The 27,923-nt window shown below is 55.5% G+C and overlaps 1 protein-coding gene across 1 annotated transcript; it reads left to right on the top strand.

Annotated features, from left to right (window-relative positions):
- The first annotated feature begins 495 nt into the window (after positions 1–495).
- On the top strand, positions 496–27,666 carry LOC104014209 (proton-coupled amino acid transporter 1). Its single transcript, XM_087753879.1, has 12 exons — positions 496–558; positions 5,133–5,287; positions 7,674–7,821; positions 8,567–8,657; positions 9,785–9,873; positions 10,111–10,206; positions 10,936–11,020; positions 13,117–13,335; positions 13,576–13,674; positions 15,115–15,281; positions 21,465–21,634; positions 24,805–27,666. The coding sequence occupies exons 3-12, from the start codon at positions 7,679–7,681 to the stop codon at positions 25,071–25,073; spliced, it is 1,428 nt and encodes a 475-aa protein (XP_087610005.1). The 5' UTR covers positions 496–558; positions 5,133–5,287; positions 7,674–7,678; the 3' UTR covers positions 25,074–27,666.
- Positions 27,667–27,923: the final 257 nt, after the last annotated feature.

Here is a 27,923-nt window from a genome sequence, read left to right as displayed (position 1 = left end):
GTGGTGTTGGGGCTGGGGGAGGGGACAGTGGTGGAGGATGCTGCGGCCAGAAGAGCTGAGTGTGAGCAGCGCCGAGGCCGGCTCCCGTGCGGGGGGCACAGCGGGGGTCTGCAGCCGCTGCTTTCGGACACAGCCCCCCGCCCCCGGGGGGCACAACCCACGCTGGGGGTCTCTGGGGGTGTCGCTCGTCCCAGCGACCATCTGTCTCCCTGCCAGCCTGCCCAGGGAACAGCCCCGCTGCGGGGGAGGGGGGATGCTCCTCGTTGCCCACGCGTGGAGGGGTTCAGGGCTCAGCCGTGGCAGCGGGACCGCCCCCCCCGCAGCCCGCCCGTGTCCCCCGCCGCGCCCGCCAGGCGGCGCCGTAGTGCCCCGCCCCGCCCCTCCGCCAGCCTCGCCCCACCCCTCCGCAGGCCCCGCCCAACCCCTCTTGGCCCCGCCCCACTGCGCTTCGCCCCGCCCCGCGCCTTCACCGCTCTCCGTGCGCAGGCGCGGGAGCCGCTGTCAGCTGAGCCGGCTGTCACGTGACGGCGCGGCCGGAGGAGTGGGTCCGGCGGCGAGGTGCGGGGCCGGGGGTGCCGGGACCGGGACCGGGACCGGGACCGGGACCGGGACCGGGGACGCTGGAGACCCGGAGGGGTGCTGAGGGGGCTGTCAGCCGGCTGTCAGCATGCGGGGGTGCTCAGGGATGCGCGGGGGTGCCGAGGGATGGGGAGGGGTCGGCAACCCGCATGGGTGCGCGGGGTCCCGGGGGTGCTGGCAGCCGGCGTGGGTGCTCAGGGGTGCAGGAGCGAGCTGGCAGCCGGCGTGGGTGCTCAGGGGAGCTTGGGCACGCTGACAGGACTCAGGGGGTCGCTGACAGACCTTATACGTGGTTGGGTGTGTAGCGGGGTGCTCAGAGCCTGGGGGGTGCTGGCGGCTTGCATGGGTGCGCAGAGGTCCATGGGGGTGCTGGCATCAGGCGTGGGTGCTCGGGGGTGCAGAAGCCTGCTGGCAGCCCGCACAGGTGCTCATGGGAGCTTGGGGGTGCCGGTAGCCTGTATACATGGCCACGTGTGTGTGTGTGTGTGGATACTCAGAGCCTGAGTGGGTGCAGGGGGGTGCTGGCAGTTTGCAGGGGTGCCCGGAGGTCCCTGGGGGTTCTGGCAGCCTGCAGCAGCACCTCAGGGTGCCCAGAGCCCACATGAGTGTTTGGGTCTGCCTAGACCCTGCATGGGCACCCTGGGGTGCGTGCTGGTAGCGCCCTGTGGAGTGTCTGGGGGTGCCATGCAGTGGGGGGGGCACAGCCCCCCGCAGTGTGCACCAGGGCGTGAGGCGCTGGTCAGGGTGCGGGGTGCTGTGTGGCACTGCGGGGAGGGTGAGCTGGAGGGCACAGGGAGCCCCGCGCTCTGTGGGGTGCAGCCGTGCTGCTGTGTGGGGGTGCGGGGTGGAGGGGGAGTGGGGCAGCCCAGCGTGGCCGGGGCAGGAGCTGCAGGGACTAGGGGGGTTTGCGCCGAGCAGCCTCCCTGTGGGGAGAAGCTGGGCTGGGGGGACGAGGCCATGCTGTGAAGTGCTGGTAAGATGAGTCTGGAGATGACTCTGGGGCTGCGGGAGCACCGGGTCACACAGGGACGAGAGGAGCGATGCTGTGGGTGTTGCCGTCATGTCTGGGAGGTGTTGTGCCGGCGTGGGAATGGCGGCCTGGGGAAGGGGCTTGGCTGCAGCCTCCCTGCAGTGGGGCCAGGTGGGAGAGGGCTCTGGCAGCGCCGGCTCTCCCTTGTGTCACGCTGAGTTGGGTTACAAGCAGCACTTTGGAAATAAAGGATTCAACACGCGTGATGGAAAGTGGCAGTGAATTTTGCTGTGCAGCTCACTTTTCCGGAAGATTTTGTGTTGCTCGTTCTGCACGCAGCCCCTGCTCAGCTGGGGAGAGCTGTCAGGGTCAGCAGCAAGTTGCATCTTGCTTTTGACTTCTGGCGTGGGGTTGTCACTCTAAGGGACAAACTGCTGTCACACCCCCCCCCCCCCCCCCCCCCCCCGTCTAGCTTCCCTAGGCGCTTCGCTCACCACGATGAAACTGCTCATGTGTGTGTGCGCGGGGGGTTGAAATGCACATGAAAGTGGCCGAGGAGTCGGGTTTAAAGTGGAACCCGAATGTGGCTGTTCCTGTCTTTGCTCTTTGTAATGATGAGGAAATGATGTAGTGGGGTTTTGCTTCACTTTGAAATATTCATTCTGTGGATGAGACAAGTTTTGCAGCTTCTTCTTGTTGATTGTGGGGGAGTTGGTTGATTGTGGGGGAGTTGAGTGCTCGCTCCCTGCTGCTATGCAACCTTTAATCCAGACACAAAGAAGGCAAGTCACGATGAGCACATTTTCCTGGCTCTTCAAAGCAAAAAGCAGCCAGGCCTGCTTGGGGGGAAAAAAAAAAAATCACGGGGAGTGATCAGGCAGACTGATGTAACTGTGTTGTGTTTTATCTGGAGGAGGTGGCTGTTGGGTATTTAGATAAAGTGCAGGCCATCTTTGGGGAGGGGTATCCATGCCTGACCCAACCCTGGCACCCCCTCTGCCTGCTGTCCCGGCCCACTACCAGCCCTTGGTGCTTGGCAAAGCCTCCCACGTCTCTCCCCTGCCCCTCTGGCCCGTCACCGATGACAAATAGCTTCTAACGCTTTCCTTGTGTAAACTAAAGCTGCCACTCTTCCCGGTCCCTGCCTCGCCACATTGCCCTGCCTGTGGCGGAGCCAGTTCAGGGCATGATTGCGTGGTCTGGCTGCGAGGCAGGAGGCTGGGCAGGAGTGATGCATGTGCTGCCTTCAGCTCTGGAGAGCCTGGCTGCATCCCGGCTTGCTTGAGCTGGGCTTGCCGCTGCTCTGGAGACTGGTATTGCATGGGATGGACCAGCCCTGCTTTCTGCTACCAGTGTTGCCTGGTGCTGCAGGAAATAAAGCAGCGTTGTTGCGGCCTGGGTAACTGCTCCCGAGCAGCCGGGATCTTGAGCAAGCATCCAGAGTCGAGCAAAGTCACTTGCTCCCTGCTTCCCTTCTGGTCGCAAGGCTGGACCCTCCCAGTGATTGCAGCTCTTGGCTTGTTTTTGCACGTTGCAGGGAGCAGTGCTGGGGATGGGGGGAAATGCCTGGGGGCTCTGGGGATGGAGCAGGACCTGAGCAGCCTGGGCTGAGCTCTCCCTGCACTGCCAAATGGTTAGGTCTGTGCCGGGGCTGCATCCTGCAGGCGCTCGCGTGACCCGATGGGCACCCAGGGAGCCTTCTGGCAGGAAACGAGCCCGTTTGCGGTCGCGATATTTCTCTGCTGCTTCCGCTCGGCCCCAGCCCGCCTCCCCACCAGCGCCGGGGGACGGGATGGGGAGGACCAGGACTGCTGGCGTGGGGGTGATGCCTGGGGCACGACACCCCCGAGGAGCCTTGGGACAGGGACTGAGTCTCCAGGCTGTGTGGCAGGAGCCTGATAATTTCCCTGCCTTTGGTGCTCCTTCCCGGCAGGCATTCGGGGGGCTGGGTGCAGCTGGGGGGCCTGGAGGAAGCAAAGTGGTTTTTTGGGGAGGGGAGCAGCGGGCTGTGCAGAAGCAGCAGAAGCTCTTCAGGGCATGTGTGGGAATTAAACCAACTGACTGCTTTCCAGCCGAAGGCAGGAGGCTTGTGTCCTTCCTTGTGTGGCGGTTTAACCCGGCAGACAGCTAAACACCACACAGCTGTTCGCTCGCTCCCCCCTCCCTGCCAGTGGGATGGGGGAGAAAATTGGGGAAAAAAAAGAAGTAAAATTCGTGGGCTGAGATAAAGACAGTTTAATAGGACAGGAAAGGAAGGGAAAGTAATAGTAATAATAATGATAAAAGAATTTACAAAATAAGTGATGAACAATGCAATTGCTCAGCATCTGCTGACCGATGCCCAGCCCCTCCCTGAGCAGCAGTTGCCACCCACCGGCCAACTCCCCCCAGTTTCTATACTGAGCATGATGTGATGTGGTGTGGAATAGCCCTTCGGCCAGTCTGGGTCAGCTGTCCTGGCTGTGCCCCTTCCCGGCTTCTTGCTGGCCATATGGCCCTGTTAAAGGGTGAGCGAGTCTTGCTGATCACCTCTTGGCTCTCCAGTCGATGAATCAGGTTATGGATGGGAATCGGGGAGTCTCGGTTGGTGCAGTATTGCCGCCAGTGCACTGTTGTGGGGGTGATCGGCACCTCTTGTTCCTCGACCCTCAGCAACCCCACAACAGAAGGGTCCTTCGAGAGACCAGGCAGGGGAGACACTTGTTTAATTTCCTCCATCTCCAAGGCAGCTGTACCAAAAGCCCCCCAATACCCTTTTAGGTCCTTGAAATACCCTCTCCTGAGGTAGTCTATGCCAAGGATGCATGGAGCCTCTGGGCCAGTCATAACGGGGTGCTTCTGCCACTCGTTCCCAGTTAGGCTCAGTTCAGCCTCCAATAGTTAGTTGGGGTCCCCCTGTCACTCCATAAATACAGATGGGTTCTGCCCCTTTATAGCTTGATGGCATGAGGGTACACTGTGCACCGGTGTCCACTAGAGCCTTATACTCCTGCGTGTCCGATGTGCCAGGCCATCGAATCCATACAGTCCAGTAAACCTGGTTGTCCCTTTCCCCCAACCAGCTGGAGGCAGGGCCCCTCTAGTCCTGGTCATAGCATTCGTTACTCCTTGTAAATGCGAATCAGGAGTCCCTTTATTAAGATCGGAAGTAAAATCAGCCCTTCTGCTCTGTCTGGGGAACTGCCCACTGGAAACTGGAACCGCAGTTTTCCTGGGAGAACCCCCTTTTGTGATTGTTTTTCCTTGTAACTCGCACACCCGTTCCTCTAGGGTCGAGGTAGGTTTTCTATCCCGCTTCCTCATGTCCACGCAGGTAAAACCACAGGGTGGCCCGTGGTGTGTACCCACTATATCCTCTCTCTCTTGAGCAGAGGGATTCTTACTCCTAATGGCTGAGATACTGGTCCATACGGGTGGGGAGTAGGACATATCCTCTTTGAGATGCTGGAACTCCCAGGACAGTTTTCCGGGCAGTTTTTCCACAGCTGAGATGCAGGCCAGTAGGGAGGAAGAGAGACTTTCTTCATATTGCTGGAGCTGGCCAGCCAGTTCATCCACTGTTTGTTCCTCTCTGTTTTTCCAGGTCATTACTGCCAATGAGTTGGCATACGATGATGGTGCGCTCCGTACAAACTTCCGCCACATGGATCGTGTGCACCTGAGTTCGTCTGGATCTCTGGATAACTGCTTGTTGTTCAGGTTGCCATAAATCACCTCCAGCACGGCTAATTCCCTCAGGTACTGGATATCTCTCTCCATGGTGGTCCACTTGCCTGGGTGACATATAACATCGTCCTTGCAGGGATACCTTTCCTTCACGCCTGACAGGAGTTGCCTCCAGAGGCTGAAGACTTGTGTCCCTTCTCCAATCTCTTTGTCAATGCCCCCTTCCCTAGAAAGGGATCCCAGCTGCTTGGCTTCCCTACCCTCTAATTCCAGGCCACTGGCCCTGTTATCCCAGCATCGGAGCAGCCAGGTGACAATGTGCTCGCCTGGATGACGGCCAAAATCTTTTTGCATATCTCGCAGCTCACTCAGGGATAGGGATTGAGTGGTTACCATCTCATTTATGGGTTCTGCCTCTTCCTCCTCCTGTTCTCATGATGGCCCTGGTTCATCTTCATCCCTTACTAAACGAGCTGATTTTATTGTGTATTTCTTCTTGTGCATAGAGGCGACTGATACTGGCACGGGTTGCTTCTCTGGTTCAGCTGCAGTGCCTGTCATGGGGGTTTGAGTAGACGCAGTGCCTGTTGTGAGGGTAGATCTCTGGCTGGTATTCTTAAATAGTTGTTTAACCCTAAACAAGACCTGAGCCACATTCAGGAGACATAGCAATAGGAACATGCTGGTTTGAACATCCCAAGAATATTGAAAATTCTCAAGAGCTGTTGTAACTAGCCTGAAGGAGAAAGGGAAGGTGAAGGAATGGGAGAAAGTGTCCCCCTCTCGTATCCCCCATAGATTGGTTCTCCAAGGAGAAAACGTAAAGAGTGTAATTATTAATAGTTTCCAAGAGGTGGCTCCCGAGGTACGGAGATGATGGCAATGCTGAGTACAAATACCAGATTAGTCTCACGACCAATAATTTTATCATATCATAAACCAGTGTTACACAGTGCAGCAAAATGATAACCTTGATAGTGATAAACGGGGAACATTACTGCAAGTAAGGTATTACATAGCACAACTTTGAGAGCAAATAAATCAACATTATCACCAGCGACTATTAAACCAGTATAATGAATGCTTGTAACAGATTTGCCTTAACATGCTCTGGGCAGATCTGTCGTTATCTCAACCCTCTGTGCCCCACGTTGGGTGCCAAAAGGACTGTTGTGATTTAAGCCAGCAGGCAGCTGAACACCACGCAGCCGTTGGCTCACTCCCCTGCTGCCAGCGGGATGGGGAGAGAATTGGGGGGGGAAAAAAAGTAAAATTTGTGGGTTGAGATAAAGACAGTTTAATAGCACAGAAAAGGAAGGGAAAGTAATAATAATAATAATAATGATAATAATAATGATAAAAGAATATACAAAGCAAGCAATGCACAATGCAATTGCTCACTGGCGCCCAGCCTCTCCCTGAGCAGCGATCGCCACTCCCTGGCCAACTCCCCCAGTTTATATGCTGAGCATGACGCCATACGGTACGGCATAGCCCTTTGGCCAGTCTGGGTCAGCTGTCCTGGCTGTGCCCCCTCCCAGCTTCTCGCTGGCAGAGCGTGGGAAGCTGAAAAGTCCTTGACTGGTGTAAGCACTGCTCAGCAACAACTGAAACATCAGTGTGTTATCGACATTATTCTCATCCTAAATCCAAAACACAGCACTATACCAACTATGAGGAAGAAAATTAACTCTATCCCAGCTGAAACCAGGACACCTTGGTGAGGGCTTGTGCCAGTGCTCCTGGCTTGCAGGGACCGTGCTGGGGTTTTTGCTGGAGCATGAGCTCTGGGTTGTGCAGCTGCCTCATCCTGGGAAGCCCCTTAATCCCATAGGCACCTCTGTGGCTGTGAAACCTTTGGGGTGGCCGGTTTGCTGTCAGCATGTGGGCTGTGCTCCCGCCTGATGGAGCACAATCATTTTTTCTTATTCTCTTTATTAAAAGTCTTCAATTTAAAAAAAAAAAAAAAAGAAGGAAAAAAAGAGAAGTTAGGAAACTTTCCCTTCCCTGGCAAGAGCAAGCCATTCCCTTGCAGCAAACTGTGGGTTAAAAGCGGTTGCTCTTTCCTGGCCGTCCTTTTGACAGCCCCAGTCCTGAGCACCGGGGCAGGGGACACTGCCAGTGTGTGGCTGCGGTGCCACGCTCGCCACCCCTGAGCAGGGTTGCATGGGTCCCTCGCCTGGCATGAAGCAGGTCGCATCCAGGCTCTGCCTGCAGGATCCCGAGCCCGTCCTGCCTGGGTGTGCCCGAAACGGGGGCATGAGCCCGCAAGGAGAGCTGATGGGAATGTGCTGTGCACCTTTGACCTTGGGCGGGAGTGCGTTGCTGTATAAAAGCCCTGGAGGAGACCTTGCTCCATCCGGCAGTACAAGTCGGTCTCTCGGCACAATGGCTGACCCCAAGGAGCCTGAGAATGGGGCTGTCGAGCTGGGCACCCCTAACGCTGCTCCCTCCACAGGGACCATGTCCACCCAGCGCCTCCGCAGCGAGGACTACAACGACTACAGCTCCACGGATGTCACGCCGGAGGGGAGCCCGCCCGGCGGGATGAATGGCTTTGCCCACCCCGAGTCCTACCAGCGCTTTGGGGAGACCAACGGGACAACGTGAGTGACGCTTCCCTCCCTCCTGGGCTGGCCCAGCACCTGGGGAGGGTGGAGGAGGTAACGGTGGCTCCCTGCTGCCTGTTGGCTTTGCTGGAGGATGGTGCAGCTGTGGTTTTATGGGGAATTCCTCCTGGGGGTGGTGAGGGCAGAGCTGTGGTCCTGCCTCTGTGAGGTGCTGGCACCAAGTGAGCAGCTGCCCCAGCGTGGCTCTCTGCTCTCTGGTGAAGCTGGGCTCGCCAGCAGCGGGCAGTGTTTGATGCTTCTCCCAATATTCACCTGCTCCAGCTAGGTTCGATGGGGAGCTGTGGTGAGCAAACAGTGTGTCCAGCTTCAGAAGATACGTGGGCATGTTGCAGCCATGCCCTGGGGGCTTCCTCCTGCCTTGTTCACCCAGGGGGGCAGAGGACGCTGTCTCTGCCTGAGGGAGACCGATCCCTTCAACTCAGAGACTTTCTTCTTGTGCAGCCCCTTGGTGCTGAGCTGTGCTTGTGCTGGGTTTTGCCTTGAAGCTGGTTCTGTAAATGCTCACCCAAAATCTGTTTGTTGAGTCTTTGCCTCCAGTCCTTCCTCGGTCCCACTGGGCTGAGCTGGGTTCAGGGGACAGGATCCGGACCTCCATGTGCGTTTGCCACTGCAGTTCAGAGCAGCACCTGGACCCTGAGCAGGATGAGCTGAGGGCTGAGACTCCGCGTGGTCTGGGTGCAGACAGCTGCTGATGGTCGTCTCTGCATCTTCTCTCCCTCAGGTGGTACCAGACCCTGATCCACCTCTTGAAGGGGAATATTGGCACGGGGCTGCTGGGGCTGCCTCTGGCTGTGAAGAATGCCGGCATCCTGGTAAGGTGGCTCTCACCCCCCTGCTGCCCATGGGGCAGAGCAGCCTTGGGGTGATGCAGCTTGTCTCCCTGCCAAGATGCTTCTTGGTGCTCAGCAGCTTGTGAGCTTTTGCGCCTTGGGCTCTGGGGCTCGCTCCGTTTGCTGCTGAGACTGTCCTTGTCACTCCTGCGTTGTGCTGGCTGGTCTTGAATTCAGCGTGTGAGTCGGGGCTGTAGTTTCTTCTGCTGGCGTCAGGCAGGGCACCAGTTCCCTGCCTCCTCACCCAGCTGGGTGTTACCTCCCTAGCCCCTGGGGCATCAGCCCCTTCTCCGAAAACACTCTGCTTGGGTGGCATCTCCTCTCCCTGGTCCTGTGGGTGGCAGGTTCAGCATGACCTCCACTTTCGTTTGTCCCAGACGTTCTGTGCTGAGCATGCTGTGTGCCTCCTGAGGGTCCCACGAGCGCAGCATGCGTGTAATGAGCCACATCGGTCAGCGGTTAAGGCTGGTGATGGGAGATGGCAGCGTGCTTCCCTCTGTGGGCTTTCACGTGGGCTGGCCCAGCCTCACAGCTCTGGCCGTGTTGAGATCAGTGGATGTGATGCCGCTTTGCTGCCTGAGGGCTGAGGTCGCGCTTGGTGGTCAAACAGCAGCCCCTGGCCGTTGTCACATCTCCCTCCAGCTTCTGTCCCAACGCTCAGCTCCTCGGTGTCTGTATCATGCCCCAGCGACCACCGTCCATGTGAGAGGTGGGGGCACCTCGCTGCTCTGCTCTGGGTTTCCTCGCCCAGCAATGCAGCGTTCCCGTTGCTCAGATAGAAAGATAAAAAGAATTAAAAAAGAAAACTTCCTTCCTTTGTCCGGACCATGACTTTGTCACCTTTATAAGTGATGTGCAAGATAGTTCGAAAAGCAATCCTGGAAGCACTTTGCTACGCCCAAACTGCCCCAACTTGCTTCTTTTGCATGATTGCTGGGGTTACTCGGTCCTGGGGGGCTGGTTCCTGGGAGCAGCGCCCGAGCTCAGGTTCAGCCTCCAGCGGTGTTTTGGCTCACTGAGCCCATGGGGTTTTGTTTGGAAGTAAAACTCATCGTGCAGCTCTGCCTTTGGCCATCAGAGTGCAGCCTTCCCCCTCTCTTCCCCTGCAGCTGGGTCCTCTGAGCCTGCTGGTGATGGGAATCGTGGCTGTACACTGCATGGGCATCCTGGTGAAATGTGCCCATCACTTCTGCTACAGGTAAGGAGCAACTCCCCTTCTCGGCACTGCTGCTCCTGCGGCTCTTCCTTCCCTCCCAACAAGCCCTGTTGTTTTTCTGAAGCCTCCCAGCAGCAAGTTGCCTGTGTCGAAGCCTCAGTCGGGAACTGCTTCTGGGCTTCTTCATGGGAAATGTCTTCCCGTTAATGTAATCGCTTGCCTTGGGAACCAGCAGACGGGGCTGATGTGATGTCCCTTCTCTCTCTCTTCTCTCAACAGGTTCCAGAAGCAGTTTGTGGACTATGGGGGTGCTGTGATGTACGGGCTGGAGTCCACTCCCAGCGCATGGCTGCGGACACATGCCGTCTGGGGAAGGTACCTGTTCCTCAGCTTCAGGCAGGGGACTCGTCTTTAAGCCCAGCATGTGCTGCAGCTGGGACAGAAGAGCCGTCTGGTCTCTGAGCTGTGTTGGCAGATGAGCACAAGTAACATAAAATGTTACTGCGCTCGATGTCCCCTGGGGGGTAATGTTGAGATCTTTGACCCAGTCCTGTCCCCAACCAGATGTGGCTTATACTAAAAGGGCAGGAGAATTAAGTCTCTGCAGCATAACAAAGGGGTAAATAACATGTACTGCAGTGCTGGCCCATCTTGTTAGACGCTGAGCATGTCTAACGGCTCCTCCCAGGGATGCTACCAGCCCTGTGGATGTTCCACATCACATCGTAGAAATGTTGCATACAGATCACATCAGATGCTGGGAACATCCACCTGTTCCTGCGTCCGGGGAGCCTTGTCTTCAGCTGTGGCAATTCAGACTTGCTAAACCCAAGGGGGTGACTTTCCTCCTGAGGCTGGTCCTGACCCTATGGAGGGGATGGGAGGGGGAGATCAGAGAGCCTGAAGTCTGCGAGGTTAGATGGAGGTGCGGTCCTCTTCCCTGACCATCAAGGAGAAGCTACCTGGGCGTGCTCTGACCTGCACACCTCAACCCCTGGGGGTTGAGGAGCATCGCTGCAGTGTTCAAGTGCAGCCCCAAGCAACCCAAGTGGGCTCTTATTTCTGTATGGCCTGGCTAACAAACGGGTTTTTTTTCTTTTCTAGGCGTGTAGTGGGACTTTTCCTGATCATCACTCAGTTGGGTTTCTGCTGCGTGTACTTCGTCTTTCTGGCTGACAATCTGAAACAGGTTAGACTTGCTCCCTCCTTCATCAGGTGCGGGTGGAGGTGCTTGGGTTGTTCTTAGCTCCTGTGTCACGGCCTTGTTCTCCACCAAAGGTCCGCTTTCCATAGTTGATGCTGCTCAGGAAGGTACTGCTCCTCTGTCTGGGTATTTTGGAGGACTGGTTTTCCTGTTCAAACAGGGTAGGTTTGTCTGAGAGTCCCTGTGAGTTCCCTCCCTGTGCAGAGGCGCTGGAGCCATCCGTGTCGTCCAGGGGAAGCGGGGCCGTTCCTAGGGAGGGAAGGCAGGAGAGTGGTGACAGCAGAGGCACTGTGCCTTTGATGTCCTGCCCACCTCAGTTAATTGGTTTATTGATACCCTGTGTAGGTGGTAACGTATGGGTACCAGGATCTGCCATGAACCTCTCTTCTCCCTTTCCTGGACCAGTTTACATTCCAGTTTCTTGCCTCATCCCATGGCTCTGGAGCTTAATTACATCTTTAGGGAAAGAGTTTCCTCCTGCCAGGCATCAGGAGGAAACAAACAGAAACCCTGGCTGTAAGAAACTGGGAATAATGAGTCCCTGTTCCCAGCCTCCACTGGCTCAATGCCTCGCAGGCACCACTCAGCGTTGCTCCCCTGTGCGCTCCTGCTCCGCTCTTGCAGTGGTGGTCCAGTTGCTTCTACTGCGGCCATGCCCTTCATCAGCCCTTCCCTGATGCCTGTCAGCTTCAGAGGTGGTTCCCGGGGGAGCGAGGGGGCTCTGCCAGTGGGTGGCAGAGGATGGATGGGCTCTGCCTCTGCTCCGGGAGCAGCAGCTGAGGAGACTCCCTTTGTGTTGCCCCGTGGGATGGCCAGGAGGAGTAAACGGATGAACACCGGTGATCCGATGCCAACAGTCTTGAGAGCAGGAGCGAGCAGGGCGCATGCATGGGGCCGGGCTGCCACTGGCCCCCTGCTCCCTGCAAACAGCCCCTTGCTGCCGTTTCGAGGCGGGCTTTTTTCTGCTTGGCCCCTCACAGCGGAGGCTGAAGGCTTGCTCAAGCTACGAAGGAAGTTTGCAAAAACCTACAAATCTAACCCATTTTAGGCCACAGCTGGGAAACCCCTTGGCTTCAGTTTTGGAATTTTTTGGATGGGGAGAGGGGAGTGTTGCTTGTTTCTTTTTGCAGTGGGGAATAGCATGTTAGATGGGGAGCAATGGTGCGGGTGGTACCTTGGGTGAGGTGCCGCTGTGCTGGGCAGAGCTTTGGTTTGGAAAATGACTTTGGAACAAGCCATGGAGAGGCAGGGCAGGCTGGGGCTCAGAGGAGCACTGCCCCACAGGTGCATGGCTCTGTGCATCCTATGGAGGATGCTGATTCGCGCAAAAGCCCTTTAGCCTCTCCTCTGGGGCAGGACTTGCTCCGGAGCAGGTTAAATTAGTTTTCATGCAGCCCTTTGCTGCAGTGGCCAGACAGTATCTGGTACCCAAACCAGCTTGGTTGTGGTTATATCGGTGATCCACAGCATGTCCATGCTCTTGAGAGGGATGGCTCAGCCACCCGGTTCCTGGGACAGAACTGTCTCCAGAGGTGAGCGTGTGGCCTGGAGTGCCTTTGGGATGAAAGACCCCAAGGAAAGGATGATTTCCCATGAGGAAAGCGAAACTGGGAGCCAGCAGTAGCTTCCAGATGCCCTTGCATGGAACAGGGTGCTGAGCAGCTGAAGGGATGCGTGATGCTGAGTGCAATGTGATGCAGCAAGAGGAAAAGGACCTTTGAGGAAACGGCATTTAATGCTTCTTTCCTCTCTTCTCAGCTGGCCATGTGGGCAGCACAAACCAGCCTCTGCCCTCGATGTGCTGGGCTGCCGGGTTCATGTGCTCGGTGTGCCTGGGCTTGGGCAGGTTTTGCTGTCCCAGCTCAGATGCCGTAGCTAGTCCCACCTCTGCCTCTAGCAAGGTAACAGGGATTTGTTTCAAAACTGCCTGAAAACCTGTGTTGCTTTGATTTTAATCGACTAGCTGTGTATGAAAGTGAGCTGATGGGGTAGTAGCCTGACCCACCCAGGATGGGCTGCCGAAGTCCACATCTGTCAGACCCGTGTGATTGGGCTCATCAAGCCTTCCTACGCTTCCCCAGGTCGTATCTGCAGCAAACGGGACCACCAATGACTGCAACTCGAACAGGACGGTGGCCATGACCCCCACCATGGACTCCCGGCTATACATGCTTTCCCTCCTGCCTTTTGTGGTACTGCTCACGTTCATCCAGAATCTCAAGGTCCTGTCCATCTTCTCCATGCTGGCCAACGTGGCCATGCTTGTCAGCCTCGTTGTGATCTACCAGTACATTGTCAGGGTATGTGCGTACGGCTCCACTCTGTCAGTACTGTGATGTCCCCTGTTTTGGCAGGTGGAGGGAGCTCGACAGTGGGGTGTTTGCACGCCGTGGGGTGCTGCTCGCTCCCGTGGGCACGGCGGTTACCCTCTGCTCTGCAGGGCTTTCCCTGCAGTGTGGGGCTGTGACGGGGAGCGGTGGGAGCGGGCCAGGTCCTCCGCATCCTCCCCACATCTGAACTCTGTGTGGGCTTTTTTCCAGGACATTCCTGATCCCAGTGACCTGCCTCTAGCAGCAGCCTGGAAGACCTACCCTCTGTTTTTTGGCACTGCGATCTTTGCTTTCGAAGGCATCGGGGTGGTAAGTCTCGGCGTGTGGCAGCAAGGCTGCCTGCATGGGAGGCTCAGCCCATGCTCGGGCTTGCTGCAGCACCTGCTCTGCGTTGCAGCTGTATTTGCAGATGAACTCTGACGGTAGCCCAAGTTCTGGCTGATGCTGTTAGCTTTAGCCTCCAGGCTATCTCCTGGGTCAAAGCCTGTTGCTTCCATCTGAGGCTGGAGGAGCACATGCTCCAAACCTCAGGAGGTTGGTTGCTGCTTTGAAGGTGGCTGTATCTGGCAGTAGATTGGGCTCTGCTGGGAATTGCACTGGCAGCTGCCTTTGGCTCTGCTGGCTGACCTGTGGACGAGGAATCGTCCTGAGTCTTGTTACGAGGCTGGATCCTGAAGCTGCCTAAGTGGGAGGCCAAAAAACATGACACAAAAAAATTGATCTCCCTTCGGCAGCCACGTGGCCCCAGCCTGCTGTGGGGCTGGATTTGCATGTGCCTCTCACACGGGATGGTGTAAATAGACTGGCTGTGTCTGTGAAAAAAGCTGGGTGAGTGGGTGGAGAGCTTAATGGCTCGCTAAGATGTTGTGGGTTGTTTCCGGGAGCTCCCTTCAAAGGAGGAAAAAATGTTTTCATCTCTTAATATAAGCTGGCTGTGTAAACACAGGGCTGGAGAGGGCCAAATCCATTACAGGAGAAGTGTTGATCGAATGCTCTGCCCAGGGCAGAGGGTTCTTGCTGGCAGTGAGGCACAAATAGTCTCTTCCTCACATGACTTGGAGGTGGGAAAGCAAATAAAAGCTTTTTTGGTCTTGCCTCCTCACCAGCCCTGCCACTGTGTCTGTTCTTGAAATCTCTGCCACCCAAGGACAGCTATAAAAATGTTTGCTCAAGTCCTATATTTGAAAGCAAGTGTTAGTAGTATAGAGGTGAGGGACTTGCCTCTTTCCTTCCTTCTTTTTTATTGTCCTGCCTGGTTGAAATCTGTCTGGACAAACCTGATAGGAGAGGAGAAAGTGCCTTGGTCTTTCCAGGGTCTGCTGGGGAAAATAAGACAATGTATTCATGACGGGCCTGTCCCAGCGGGCATGGCTGTGCTGTTTTGGGGTGCAGAGTGTAATGCAACCAAGGTATGGGGCGGATGGCATCTCCCCAAGATGCCGAGCACCATTGGGCACAGCTCCTGCCAAGGGGAGGGAGCAGGTCCCTTCGTTAAGGCAAGGGCGTGAGTGACCCTGCTGGGGACTTGCCATGCCAAGTGTGAAGGTCTCGAATGGGAGCACAGAAATCAGATCTCCAGTACAGCGGCTTTCTCAGCTGGGTTCTCTGGGCTCCACATGTGACCATCCTATCCCCTGGCATGGGGGTCTCTGCTTGGCCATGGGGCTGCCCCTCCTGCTTTCTGAGGCTGAGGGGTATAGAGGAATGGGGGCAACCTGCTGCTCTGTCATCATCCTCCTCCTCTCCCAGGTGCTACCTCTGGAAAACAAGATGAAGAACCCCCGGCAGTTCCCAGTCATCCTCTACGTGGGGATGACCATTGTCACCATCTTGTACATCAGCCTGAGCGTCCTGGGGTACCTGCGCTTTGGGGCGGACATTCAGGCCAGCATAACGCTCAACCTGCCCAACTGCTGGTGAGTTCCCGCGGGGATCGGAGGGGCTGGGGGGCGAGGGAGGAGGGTCCTGGCCAGGAAGGCAGGAGAGGGGACAGTGGGGGATGTCGTTCCTTAGGAGAACTAATCTGGGTGAGCTTGGGGAAGGATCAGCTGTGCCATAGCCAAACTGTCCAAAGGATCTTGTCAAGGGTTGTCTGATGTATGGGGTGGTGAGGCTCACTGCTGCCGTGTCTGAGCTTGATCTTGGCTCTGCAGCTCAGGCTGCTTCCCCAGGGTCCCTGGTGGTTCATGCCTGGGTAGGTGTAGCTCCTGCCTTTTTCTTGGAGCCTTGCTGTGTCTTTTTGGGGCTAAGCAGTGCTCTGGCTGGCAGATGTTGAACGCAACCCCTGTGCAGCCATATCAGAAGGTCGTTGAACAATTGAAAAACTGATTCTCTTTCCCCAAATGAAGTACATGGAAAACTAAACCCAAAGCTGGGAGCTGCCAGAGGGGGTGAGATGTGACGTCTCCACACGTGGGCTGTGTTCCTTGTTTGCAGCCCCAGAGCTCAAACTCCCACTCCGGGGCTCTGTGTTGTGCCTGGGTGCGGCTTGTCTCCAGCCGGCGCTTTGCCTGTGAGCGCTGGTGCCGTGAGGATACCCCTTCCTTCCCATGGGGGCTGAGCTCTGCAGCTCCCCAGACCTGTCTGTCCTCCTCTGGGATCCGGTGAGGCCTCTTGGGAGGCTCTGGTTGCTGGCTGGAGCCCTGGAGAAATGTGGCCTGACCCTGTACCTGCTTACCTGGAGGGGTTATTTCTCCTCTTGCCAGCGCTGGTGGCTGTGGCAGCAGCTGGCTGGGCTGCATACAGATCTGTCCCTCGGGGTGAGCTCAGTGTCACGGCTCCGTACTCACCCCAGAGGAGAAATGCAAGCAGTTTCTCTTGCCTTTGGGACAAGAAATGTGGAGCATGCAAATATTGAGAACAGATGCCTTTTCCAGTTTGCTCTGCTTGGGATTATTTGAGAAAGCCCTGAAAAAAGCCACCTCTGTTGCTTCTTATGACACGCCGCTTTGGGATGTCTGTGTGGCAGGACGTGGTGCAGACAGGCGAGGTGGAGAGAAGCTCCGCTCTACGCGCCGCAGAGGTGCTGACGACACGGCAGCATCTCCTGCGCCTTGGTGCGGAGCTGGGGCTGAGGGCTGGCTTTGATGCCACGAGGCTTCTTGGAAAACCATCCTGTGGCAACAGGGTTTGCCTAGGAGCACTCTGAAGTTCAGCAGTTTCTCTTTGATGTCTCTGCTGGCTTGAAATCCTGCAAAAGACCAGAGTGAGGATTGGAGCTGGGGGTGCCTCTCCCCCTCCCCAGCCCATCCTCTCTGCTCTTAGCAGCCGCCCAACACTGTGCAGCATGACTTGCTGCCTCTTCCCCACTAATGAAGTGGATTTGGGCAGGACTCAAATTTTCAGTCACTGGTGGGTTTCCACATACTGACCTTCTAGTGCTAGAAGAAAGTGGGGCTCTGGAGAAAGCAAGGATTTAAAAAAAAACCCCGAACATAGAGCCTGGTTTTGCTTTAATTATTGCTATGTGGCTTTCTTTCAATTTGCGTGCATGGACTTCCATTTGTGCCGGATCTGAGTGGTGCCTGAACTGGTGGATGCTGGTGTTGGTGTGGCAGAAGGTCCTGCTCCTGCTGAGAGCCTTGCCTTGTCCCCTGCAGGGGCTGGGAGCCCTGCCAGGTCTCTGCTCTCAGCAAGGAGGGATGGGACTGGTGGAAAAACATGCTTGTGCTGTAGGGAGATCTGAATCCCACCATGCCAAGGACAGTAGGTGTGAATCCCATCAGCTCAGCAAGCTAAAGTGAGGTGTGGAGGGGATGAAATGCTGCTGCTGCTGCTTCTGAAGGTGGAAAGCAGGTCAGATCCAGGTCTTGGGCTCTGCAGGGTACCAGGTCATGCCACAGCCTGTAACATCTGCTGACCTGTAATGCTGCCCGGGGGCTTCTGCGGGAAATCTCAGCTTTGTTTTCTCTAAAGGATGATGTTCCTTTAGAAGGAGGTAATGGGATTTCTGTGACTCGCTAGGCTACAGAAAGATCCTATTTCAAATGCATGTTTCTAGGGGTATCCATGCTTTCTGTCAAAGTACTTTTCTGAAAAAAAAAAAAACCAAAACCAAAACAAAACCAAAACTGTAGGGGTTTTCAGATAGTGAGAAGAGAAATGGCCTTTGGAAGCAGCACCTGGGGAATCCTGGGTGCGTGGCAGGGCTCCCGCAGGCTGCTTCTGGGGAAGGTGTGCTATGGTCACTGTGACTCAACAGGCAAACAGCTTCGGTGTTCATGCATATTGCTTACTGGCAGAGCATTCGATGGAGGCTGTAAATATTGGCTTTGGAAATGGGTTATCTAAAGTAAGGGCTGGGATACTTGGGCTAAAGCCTTGACCGCTGTATTCCCATGAATTAAACTGTAGGTCATGGGTGAAGACTTGCTCTTGAAATTAGTGTTTTGCCCATCCTGCTTTGCCTGCGGGTTTTCTCCTCAGCAGTAAAAGGCGTTGGGCTGCAGAAGCTGGTCATAAGGGCTGTGGGTGAGGAGTCATGGGTTTTGCCTGCAGCGAGAGAGACAAGGTGAGGATTGTGGTGGAGATGCTGCATCCTTCCTTGGCTGTAGCCATCGCCCGGAGGTCTCTAGAACAGATTCGATGAACGTGTCGGGAATCGTTGAGTTACAGGATGACTAAGGACTTTTCCAGCCTCACTTCTCTATAACCGCAGCTTCCTCAAATGAGGAGTGCGTCGGTTCCCAGTGCCCAGGTCTAACCACGGCCTCCGAAATACCACACTGCTATGCAGAAATCCCTCCTCGCATCCTCGGAAGGGTTGCTTCACCCCACCATCTGAAGAGTGAAGAAATGCTGTAGTGAGGGGGAAGATGTTTGGTTGTGTATGGCCAGTTGGAGGTAGGTAATGACAGAGCTTACAATCAAAGGAGGGTATGCCATTTCTTGCAGCTTGTTGGGATGGCCTGGTGTGGCTCTTTGGGTTAAGCAGGTGGTTGCTGTGCTTGGCAGAGCAGTGCCTCTCCAGGGCCTTGCCTGGACCTGTGTTTTCTGTGGGTCAAGCCTAGTGCTTGAGCTCTTCGTCTTCTCGATATTTAAAATGCCCTTTGAGCTTGTTGTCCAAGTTCTTGACCTGTACAGGATTGGTACCCAGCCTTCTTCTGTACCCTTTTTAGTAACATGTATGAATCATGGATTGCCATGGAGCACTTTATGGCTTTACAGTATCACTTAACTGAAAATACAATGATAAGATATGCAGGCCATGGGTTAGGTGGCTCAAGGCTACTATGCAGTCAAGTCGTGTGTCTGAGTGGGCGCACTCTGGACTCTGTGATAGCTTTGTCTTTAGTTTGCCTGTGGAATCACAGGATAATTTAGGTTGGAGAGGGCATCATGAGACCATCGGGTCCACCCACCTGCTCAAAGCAGGGCCAACTTAAATTTTGAATATCAGTAAGGACAGAGGTTCCCCACCTCCCCAGGCCCTTGTTCTGGTGCTTAACTACCCATTTGGGATGCAGCTCTGTCCCATTGCCCCTGGTTCTTTGCTGTGCAACTCCAAGAAGAGCCTGTCTCTGTCTTCTCCATGCCCTCCTATTAGGTAGCTGAAGACAGCAATAACATCCCCCTTAACGTTCTCTTCATGCTGACCAAGCCCAGGTCTTGCAGCCTCTCCTCTTTATATCTTGTGGTCCAGCCCCAGCTATCCTAGTAGCCTGCACTCAGCTTGCTCTGGTAGGTCAATGTCTGTCCTGGGAGTCCAAAGACTGGACACAATACTCAAGATGCAGCTTCACAAGCCTCAAACAGGGGAGTAATCCCTACCCTTAACCTGCTGGCTATGCTTTTGCTAACACAGCCTGCTATGTGTTTGACCTAAATCACTGCAAGGTCCTGCTGCTGGCTCATGTTCAGTTTGCTGCCCACCAAGACCTCCAGGTCCCGTTCTCCTGGCCAGATGGGAAGCCAGGCCCCAGCCCTTCCCATGTGTGGGATTTTGCATTTGAACTTTGCCTGTGCCACCATGTTGTTTAGGTTCTGCTCCAAGGTGTGTCAGCCATTCCCTCCAGTTCGGTCTTGTTGGAAACTTGCTGAGAGCGTGCTCTGGGTTGCTGAGAGCTCATCCAGGTCACCCATGAGGATATTGCCATGACTGCCCCTTGGAAAATCCCCGCTGGCAGTTCACCCTGTCCAACATGTGCCTGGAAATGGATGCCAGGAGGATTTAGCTCATACTTTTCTGGGGATCGAGGTGAGCCTGATGAGCCTGTAGCTTCCCTCATCCTTCTTGAAGGTGAATATGATTCTTCTTCCCAGGCAGTGGGACCTCTCCCTGATCACCCTGCTCTTTTAAAGATGATAAAGTGGTTTCAGGCTAATGTTCGCCACAACCTCGAATACATCTGGTCTGGTCCCATGGGCTTGCATAACATCCCATTCGCTTAGGTGATCCCCAGCTCCATCCTCTGCTATTGTGGGAAGTGTTTGACTCCACCAGACTCTGCCACTAGTGTTCAAAGCTGTCTTGCACGTGGATATTTGGACTTCTCTGGTTTGAGACTGTTGTTGTAGGAGCTGGAGGTTGAGAGTCAGCATACAGAGGGATACTGGCTTAGGCCCAAAGAAGGTAAAGCGGTATAAGAAGGCAGGAGGAGCCAGATACCTTCCTCAGCTTTGATTCACTTCATATTTATCCAAGTGGTATGGCCAGGACCCCTGTTTCCTGCTTGGTCAGCCTGTCTTGACTTGGGGAACAGGTAGGACCGCATGTGATGTAACTAGATATTATCTCTCTAAAAGAGAGGCTTGTTTTGCTGTCAGGGAGCTCAGGACAGAGACGAGGCTGGAAGGTCACAGGCTCTCTCCTGCAGCCACGCTTGCCCCACTGCTGCATCAATGTAGGATCTGGGGCGTGGTGAGATCTGACTTGGGGTGAGCCTAAGGTGCTGTTAGCACCCTGTCTGCGCTCTGCCTTCCTTCTGCTCAGCCCAAACTGCTCTTTTAACTGTCTTCTCCCCAAACATGCGTTCTGCAGCATTCCAAAAATAGCTACTCTTTTTTCTTTTTTGGAGGAGGTAGAGTTGCAGGTGGTGGTGGTGACGTTTCCATCGCATTTGCTTTGTAAGCCCAGACTTATCCCAGCAGTGCTGTCCTCTTCCCCCTACTCAGAAGCCAAGCAGTAATCAAAATCTGTGAAATATTCATGGCTGCAGCTGAGAAGCCTCCTTAAAAGTATTCTTCATCTCGTGTTTTAAGATGGAGAATGAAATCCAGATGGCTACAAATAGGAGAAAAGGAGCTTTTTTTCTTCCTTCAGCTCAGAGGCTGGATTTCGTTAGTGAAGGTCAAAGTGAGGAACCTCCACGATGGGTGATGGATGCAACTTCATTCTGGGTCACCAGCCAAAAGTTGGGATTGCAGGCTCCTGGCAGTACCAGTGCTATTGGATATTTGGGTGTTGTCTGTGTGGAGTGATCATGAGGAAAGCCACCTTGTGTCACCGCAGACCTTACAGAGTCCAGCCTAGTCAACTGGAGAGGGTGGTACGGAGCCTGGATCCCTCTGTAGGGAGTGAGGTACCTGGAGGACTCATTACTTTCTGCAGCCAAGGACAGTGCTGCACACGTGAGCATCTAGAAATGTAGGTAGATGCCTTAACTTGTCGAGGAACAAGTTAGGCTTCTGGTCCCTTGGCCAAGGACACATCAGCTTTCCCTGTGCCTTTGAATGAGTTGGGAGCAGGACAGTGGTTTGTTGGTTTTGGTTGGTTTTTTTTTTTTTTTTTTTTAAATAGCTTTCAGTATCTGTGCCCACAAGTTTTCCCAAGGGGAAGCAGCCCTTCAGAGGCTGCTGGCCCAACTCCTGGCCTGATGATTCCTTATACAAAGTCAGGACTAAAGCCTCTGACTAGGTGTGGAGGCATGTGTTGCCATGGCTTGGAGGTTGGGCTGTCTCCTTGCTATCTCTTGCCCAAGAAAGGTCTCTGTGGATTGAATGCATCGCCCCTAATTTTCCAGGAGAGTGTTCAGGAGAGGAGACCATCGGGACACAGAAGTCCTTCTTGGCAGAGTGTTCCTCTTCTGCTTTCTGCCGTTGATGCCATGGGGGCTGGAGCAAAAGCATGCCTCACTGGGTCTCCTTCTTCTCGTTTGCAGGCTGTACCAAGCTGTGAAACTGCTCTTCTCCTTTGGGATTTTCTTCACATACGCTGTGCAGTTCTATGTGCCCGCCGAGATCATCATCCCTCCCCTCGTCGCCCGGGTGTCAGAGCGCTGGGGCTGGCTGGTCAACCTCCTCCTCAGGGTGGCCCTGGTTGGTGTGACATGTGAGTAGAAAGCAGCCTGTCTGAGTTCCCCTGTGAGGACGTGGCACCTCCTTCCCACTGTGGGCTGGTGGTGCTGAGAGCCTCTTTGCCCCTCGCCTTGTTGCCTCTGGCCCTGCTGCTAAAGCCCTCACAGCAGGGACTCTCCTGGACCTTGCTGGTGCAAGCCAGTGGCTGAAGGTGGCCTCCAAGGAGCAGCAGCAGTGGTCCTCTGCCACCTCTGTATGGGACTGGTGGTCTCTGCAGAGGAGCAGTAAACTTCCCACATCATTTGGAGGTGGCAGATCCCCGTGGAGCCTTGGGCCTGAGATCCCCCTGATGGCACTTTTGAGGGCCATCAAGTCCCATCAGGCTTTGTATGAAACACTTCCAGCACTTCCTGATCCAGTGCCGGGGCAGCCCAGACTGGAGGCTGTTTTCCATAGGCAGTGTGCAGCCCAGCTCCTCGTGCCTGCACGACAGGGGCACGGCTGCAAAGGGGTTGCTGGCCACAAAGGAAGAGGTGTTCCTGTACATGCACACATTTATTGCAGTGTGTAGCACAGCAGAAGACAACTGAAAATAGCACGTGACCCATAACCAAAGCCTCAACGTCTCTGTGGCCACAGGGCAGGTCTGGCTGGATCAGCCCCAAATGGTCCCTTTTCCCTGACAGTGTTTGGTGCCTGCAGTGAGGCTCTGGTGTAGCAGGCTGCTGGGCTCGAGCCTGGTGGACCTTTGGGAAAGGTGTGGAGCAAATCAGGTGCAGGATTATCTGATTTTGGCTAGCTTTGATTCCTGAAGGCTAAATCCTTGCTGTTGTCAGCACAGCCGAGACGCTTGATTGAGCTCCCAGGCGTCATCTGCTGAAAAAGAGCTTTTCTCCGTGGCTTGATGCTGCTGATGCACCAGAGTTGAGCATCAGGAGCCTGGCCCCGTGTCCCAGCTGGCTTTGGTTTGGGTTTGAGAAGAGCATGGTGCTAACTCGAGGGCAGTGGAGCTGGCTGAGAGCAGGGTGCTGCCAGTTTCTGGGCTCTTGCGAATGATGGGCCAGAAGCACTGCATTAACAGAGGTGAGCAAAGCCCTGTCTCCTCTCTGCTCTGTTCCTGAAGCACAGTCTGCCTCGACGCCTGCAGCTGGAGGGACGGTGCAGGGATGAAATCCTGCCATGCTGGACCATGTGCTCCAGCCACCCCGGTGCTGTGGTTGGGCTCGGAGCCTGCCTGCGGGATGGGAGCCTCTCCCGGAGGGCGTTGGGCTGTGCCTGGCCAGGGAACCGAAGGCTTGGAGTGATGGGATGGCTTTAGGCACCGACAGTGATTGTACCCTCCCATTTCGGGGTAGGGAGGCAGCAGAGGTGTTGGTGGAAGGATGCTGGTTCCTTTGTACCTCCGCCCCTTACCTTTCCCTGTAAGAGATTGCTGTGGCTGTTGGTGAGGATAAAAGCAATTAGGGGGGTTGCATGAATATTCATCAGATGATTGCGTGCCTGCAGAACAAGCCCGCATCATGGCTTTGGCTTCCAAAGAGAGTATGCAGTTTGGTGTATGGGTGTCTTTTAAGCTTAGACTTCAAAACCAGCACACTTAAAAACCCTTTGAATTAATACCTGCGGAAAGCACGACCGTTGCCCCTGGAGGCTGAGGACTGCAGCTGGTGCTTCAGTTCTGCTTGTTTTAGAGGGGGGGGGGGGTTAATAATTTTGTTTACTCTGAGTCGAAAGAGTGGTGTGGGATGGGCTGAGGATGCTGTTAGAGGTCGGCAGCTCTGCTTTCCCCATGGGCTGCTGGACAAGGGAGGCTGCTCGCAGCAGAGACCTGGCAGAGCACATCTTTGGCTCTGTGCAGGGCTGAGCCCCAGGATAAACTTCCTCCAGGCCAGCTCAGCGGGGACCTTTGCTGCTGTGCCCCATGGTAGGGGGACAGTTCGTCTCGAGGCTTATCCAGCTGACAGCAGGGCTGGAGTGGTGGCGATGTGCAGGAGCACCTCCTGTTTGTGTCTCTGCCTGCTGTCCATCTCCCAAGCTTTCCATCTCCTGCGGTGCTGTGGGTGACCTTTGGCTCAGGGAGGCTCCAACAGCCTCTCTTGCCTGCAGGTGATTGCCAGGCAGTGAAAGAAACCCTCCGGTAAGGAGCCCCGAGATGCCCCTTCTCCACCGAGGCTGTAGCTGCCACGGTTCTAGGTGTCTCCTGTGTCTAAGCAGAGCATTCAAAGCAATAAACCAATTTATTTCTCTTGGTCACTTTGATTAAGCGCTGAAGTCTGCTTTGTTTGCAGAGAACGCTCTGGTTGCCCTTTCCTCAGGCTTTGTTTGACCAAAAAGCAGCAGCGATGCTCTCGAGTGCCGAGGCTGCTGCGGATGGGGAGCTCACTCGGTGTGTGAGCGTGCCGAGGGGCACTGCTCCCAGCTGCAAAACGGGACCTTGCTGATGCTTTATTTTAAATCTGCTCCCCAAATGCTGACACTGTGGTGTCCCAAGAGGAGCCCAGAGGTGGTGGCGGCTGTGGGCGGGTTGGAAGGAGAAGGCACCATCCCTCCAGCCTCCCCTGGCCCAGAGCAGGAGGAGGGGGAGCAGGAATACCTTTTGCACCGCTAAGTGTGAGCTGTCAGAAGTCTCCCAGGGGGATTTTCCTTGGCTGCAGTTTTTATCTAACAAATGTTCTCCCCCGGGCTGTGCTGTGGGCACTCTGCTGCTGGAGCAGCTCTAAACGCATGCAAACCACATGGGTTTATTCAGGGTGGGGGGGAGATGGCTTTTTCCTCCCGTCTCCTGCTTTTATGGGGTTTCTGAGGCTTTACGGCTCCCCAGGTGTGCAGAGCAGGAGTGCTGGCTCTCACGCGGGGGCCGGGGATGCCGGCAGCCGCTCTTCTGCCAGCAGCATCTGTTTGCTGGGGCACTGGTCCTGCTCAGCCCTGGAGCTCACTGTGGTGGTGCCCAGGGCGACAGAAAGGGTTTGGTTTGCGTGCTGCGCTTCGTTAACTCGATGCAACAGCTTAATTGCTTGTTGGGGAGGAGTTGCTGGAAAAGATGCAGCCGCGTCTTCAAAGCTCTTGTGTCAGGGAAAAGGGCAGAGGTATGATTCAAGCAGATGGCATCCTTGCGGTGGGTTTTTGTTTGCTTTGACGCAGGGGAGGAGGGTCTCTGCCATCTGGGAGCTGGCAGCACTGACATCGTGTTTGCTCCTTCTCCAGGTGTGCTGGCCATCCTCATCCCGCGCCTGGACATCGTCATCTCGCTGGTGGGCTCCGTCAGCAGCAGCGCCCTGGCTCTCATCTTCCCCCCGCTGCTGGAGATCGCCACCTACTATGCAGAAGGCATACACCCCCTCATCATCGCCAAGGACATCGCTATCAGTCTCTTCGGCTTCGTGGGCTTCGTGGTAGGGACGTATGAGGCGCTGGTGGAGCTGGCAGCGCCTGCCGCTGCCGTTGTGAACACCACCACTGCCATGGTGCAGTGACGGTCCCCCTTCCCCGCTGGCCCCTCCGGATGCTGTGCTGGGGACACACAGACACTGGGTGCTGCTGGTCTGCTGGGGACGGTCTCCTCTCTCCTCTGGGGAAACGTGGTGGGTTTGGTCTGTGAGAGGACGGGGCTGCCCATCATCGTGGCCGCCCTTCTCCAGCTGCAGCAGGGTCCTGTGCTGGGCTCCAGCTGGGGAGGTGGGATCCAGCCTGGGGCTGGGGCAGTGCCTTCCTCGGGGGCATTTTGGCCAGGTGATAGAGTAAAACAGCCCCCTCGGCACCTGTGTAAATAGTCACTTTGCGAGGTGAGGAATCCTGGGGATGTAGATTTTGATTTTATTTTATTTTTTTAAATCTCAACCTTTCCGTATTTCCCCCATCCCTTCAGTCAGGATGGGGAACAGGGACTGCTCTTTTTTGTGCCAGTTTCCACACCCCCCCCCCCCCCCCCCCGCCCCAGCACTTTATTTTTACAGCAACAGAGAAACCTCAGCTCAGGTTGGAGAGCGTGGAGCTGCCTCCTCACCCCGGCCTTGTGGGGAGGGCGAGCAGAGCGCGAGGTGCGGAGCATCCCAGGGCCCCCCCCCAGCTCTCCCGCGGTGGGATCCCCTGACATGGGCATTGGCTCCTGCTGTGCTCCGGCTCTGTTTCCAGCCACCTCGGGGGCTGAGCAGGGCCTGGAGCTGGGCACCAGGCATGGCACCTCCCTGGCCTGGGAGGGTTTGCTGCACCCTGGCCCACGCTTTCAGTTGTGACACTTCTTTTCCCCCATACCTAATGCGTGGCTTTCGGAAGCATTAGAGAACCGAGGCAAATGGGCTCTGCCGTAACGAGGGTCTGAGCCCGTCGCCTTTGTCTGGGAGCCCTCTCCCTGCGTGGGATGGGGTGTCCTTGGGGGTCACTGCGTGCTGCCTGCACGCCGGAAAAATACATCGCCTTGTTTACAGTGCCCGAGCTGGCCCTGGCACGCTCCGGCTGCATCTGCAGGCCGATACTGAATGTCAAACCACACACAAAAACACCATAGTATTTTATTTTTTTTTTTTTACCCTTTCTCTCCTGGTCCTACTCCCTCTGCATCCTCTGCCTCCACTCCGGCTCCTGTCCTCTGGTAGGATGCAGCTCTCTGCCGCTTCTCCCTGTGCTCCCGTTGCTTCTTGTGTCGTGGCTGGTGCATGCCTGGGGGGGACAGTCCCCGCTACGCTGCAGCTTTCCTTCGTCTCAGTGAGCCTGGCTTCCTCCCTGGAGTTTCCTTGACTTTCTGCTGGATTTCGATTTTTTTTTTTTTTTTTTTTTAAGACAGGAGAGCCAATGCATCCTCCATGGGATGTCTTTTCCTAGCAGTGCAAAAAGGTTTTGGCTGAGTCGCCCCTCTGCAACCCCGTCTCTGGGCCAAACTCCTCCCCGGTAACGCAGCATCTCCCAAACGCCGGCAGCGCGGTGGCTTCCTTGGGAGAGCCTTTGTCACTGCATCCCACTGCAGCCGTGTCTCCCTGGAGGTGGGCAAAGGCTGCTGGCAGTGGTGGGAAAGGAGTATGAATATAGCGCTGGTGGGCTGCATTCCCATTTTTGACGGAGGATGAGTGAGGCTTGAGGTTGTTTTCGGTGTTTGACCCGCTTCTGGGAGAAGGCTGTGCAGAGCAGTGTCCCTGCAGCCTGCCTCCTCGATGTGTGGCATTTCAGTGACTTGCACTGTGTCCCCTTTGGTGGCTCTGCTTTGGGTGCCCCATGCCGGTACCTGGACCCACGGCCAGGTGTGGGGTGGGTCTGTGCCATGTTGCTGCTCCTTTCCAGCCCCTCGCCTGCTCACTGCATCTCGGGGCTCACCTCCTCTCCTCCAGGTCTGTGCTGGTGAAGGTTTCAGCATGCTCCGGCATCGCTTGGTCATGGGCAAAGCAAAGGTTTAAGTCAAATTGTCCATCTGGAGGACACTGTGGGGATAGAGAGCAAACACCTGGAGGGGGCTCCAGGGCATGCCACGGACAGGAAAAGTGCAATATTCACATCCATCGCTGTGTACTGACCCCGGCGTGGCCCTTGGGGGTTCGGTTTGGGTGCAGAAATGTTACCCTTGGCAGAGGAGGGCATGCTGTGAGGAGCAGGGGATGTCTGATGCTTGCCCCCAGCTCTGTCAGTACTCCACAAGAAGGCTGGCCACATTCTGGGGGACAGCTGTGTGACAGGGCCTGTCCCCAGCCTGGCACTGGGCATTGGTGGGTTTGCTGGCGGGGCACGTAGCACCCAATTCACTTTGCAATCAGTGGTGAAGACCTCATTTCCCAGGAGACTGGGATATCACAGCAGCATTAAACGGTTTTTGCAGTTCTTCACTTTTATCGAGGGGAGCAGGGGGTGTTCGGAGATGGGGCCAGATGTGAGGGGCTCTGCCGAGCCAGGAAGACCTGACACAGGACACGATGGACATGAAAACTTGACACTTGTGTATCGCAGGCTGCTCTGTAACCAAGGAAATTGTCTGTGTAAATATAGAAATGATTAATGTACATGTCTCGTGCCTATGGATGTTGTCGGCGTACAGCGTGTGTGGCTGCCCAGTGGAAGAGCTGGTGCTGCACCTGAATCATGTATCTTATTTTAATCAATAAATATAATCTATTTTTTATGTGAAAAGGCTCTGGGGTGTGAGATGGGGCTTTCTCTTCAACGAGGCAGGTGTAAAACTACCGGGCAGGGCCCAGGCCAGGTGTGGAGCAGGTCTGGGGGTCTCCAAGGGGGACCTCGCTGTGCTGGGCTGGATGGGGCAACGGTGTGGCATTAGCACCAGTGGGCTTGCTACAACTTTTGGGACTTATCTCTTTGGATTTTTTTTTTTCTTTTTTTTCTTC

The sequence above is a fragment of the Nipponia nippon genome, unplaced genomic scaffold (genome assembly GCF_047370975.1).
Source record: "Nipponia nippon isolate SJK-2023a ecotype South Korea unplaced genomic scaffold, ASM4737097v1 scaffold_17, whole genome shotgun sequence".
Classification (NCBI taxonomy): Eukaryota; Metazoa; Chordata; class Aves; order Pelecaniformes; family Threskiornithidae; genus Nipponia; species Nipponia nippon.
The sequence above is the reverse complement of the archived record's forward strand: the minus strand, read 5'-3'. Positions and strand labels throughout refer to the sequence as shown.